The sequence below is a fragment of the Penaeus monodon genome, chromosome 20 (assembly GCF_015228065.2).
Source record: "Penaeus monodon isolate SGIC_2016 chromosome 20, NSTDA_Pmon_1, whole genome shotgun sequence".
In the NCBI taxonomy this organism is placed as follows: Eukaryota; Metazoa; Arthropoda; class Malacostraca; order Decapoda; family Penaeidae; genus Penaeus; species Penaeus monodon.
The window spans coordinates 37,226,851-37,228,019 of NC_051405.1; the positions used below are offsets into that span (position 1 = coordinate 37,226,851).

The 1,169-nt window shown below is 45.3% G+C and overlaps 1 protein-coding gene across 1 annotated transcript in view; it reads left to right on the forward strand.

The window, feature by feature from the left end:
• The window catches only part of LOC119585789 (calmodulin-binding transcription activator 1-like), a gene marked incomplete at its 5' end in the record, with an annotated part of 96,684 nt that overhangs the window by 91,516 nt on the left and 3,999 nt on the right, over positions 1–1,169 (forward strand). Inside the window, 2 exon segments of the mRNA XM_037934507.1 lie at positions 73–311; positions 594–1,169. Coding sequence (XP_037790435.1) covers positions 73–311; positions 594–787 — 433 coding nt within the window.

Consider the following 1,169-nt stretch of genomic DNA (forward strand, 5'->3'; position numbering starts at 1 on the left):
GAAGGGGTGAACATAAGCCCTGAAGAGAAGCATTCTAGATTATTATTTGGATCTTGGCACTTCAGATTACAGAGAGAGCGAGCGCAGGCGGCAGAAAGAGAGAAAGTGGGCCAGGCGGCGGGCCCGGGGTGCCAGGGACCAGCAGTGGGGGGAACAGCAGCAGTGGGGGGGGCAGCAGTCACAGCACAGCAGCCTCTCCCTCCCCCGGCCCTTCTCCACCAGCTCCCTCCAGTACGGGCGGGCCCCTCATCGGAGCTCTCCCTCCGCGACACAGACCCTTTACTCTCGAGCACAGCCCATGCACCTGACCAGTGAGTGCTCCTGGAAACCTGGCCAAGTTGTTTTTTCCATTCTATTTAGCAGAATTAATAAATGATTTAGTTTGCAGTTTGTAAGGAATGTTCTTTATCATCCAAGACCCATATTCACTTTCATGTATTATTTTCTGTTAGTATAGAGTTTGAATTTTTTCTGATACTGGTAAAAGTAGGAATCTTTTGTGATTTTCAGTTATCTAGTGCCTATGTATTACTGACTTCCATGTATAAGCAAACAATGTAACTGATATTTTTCCACACTTTCCCTCCTACTAGAACTGACCATCAGGACTGTCATTGAAGCTATTGGATGGGAGAACTGCCAAGCCTCCTTGGGTAAAGGGAAGCTAAGCATGAAGCGTCGGTGCTCAAGTTTTTCATGTGGACAGGACCTGAGAAATGTATCAAGACTGATGAGTGTTCAAAGTGGTGCATCACTACAGTGGATGGAGCTGCCAAGGGCTCTGTAAGGAAGTGGAGATGTGCTCCACCATCTGGTATCTGCAGGACTGTGGACATGAGAGATGCAGGGATAAGGGACAGTAACTCTGCCACTGTGTGTGCGCCAGCTCTAGTGACCTTAACAAGTCAAAAGTTTCATTTGCATTGTGATTTGCCTTTCTGATAGCAAAGCTATAGTAATTTCAGTGCATGTGTAAGGGAAATCTTTTTTAAAAAGGTGTGAATATATGTATAATGGTTATAGAAAAAAGGTGTATTATGCTGCAAACCAGACTGTCTAAATTGAATATCAGCATCTTTACCTTGCTGATCCCAAGCTAACATCACTGCCTGTTATGATTTTGCTTTCAAAGGAAATCTAGCCTGAACAGTAATTCTTGCTTACATCCC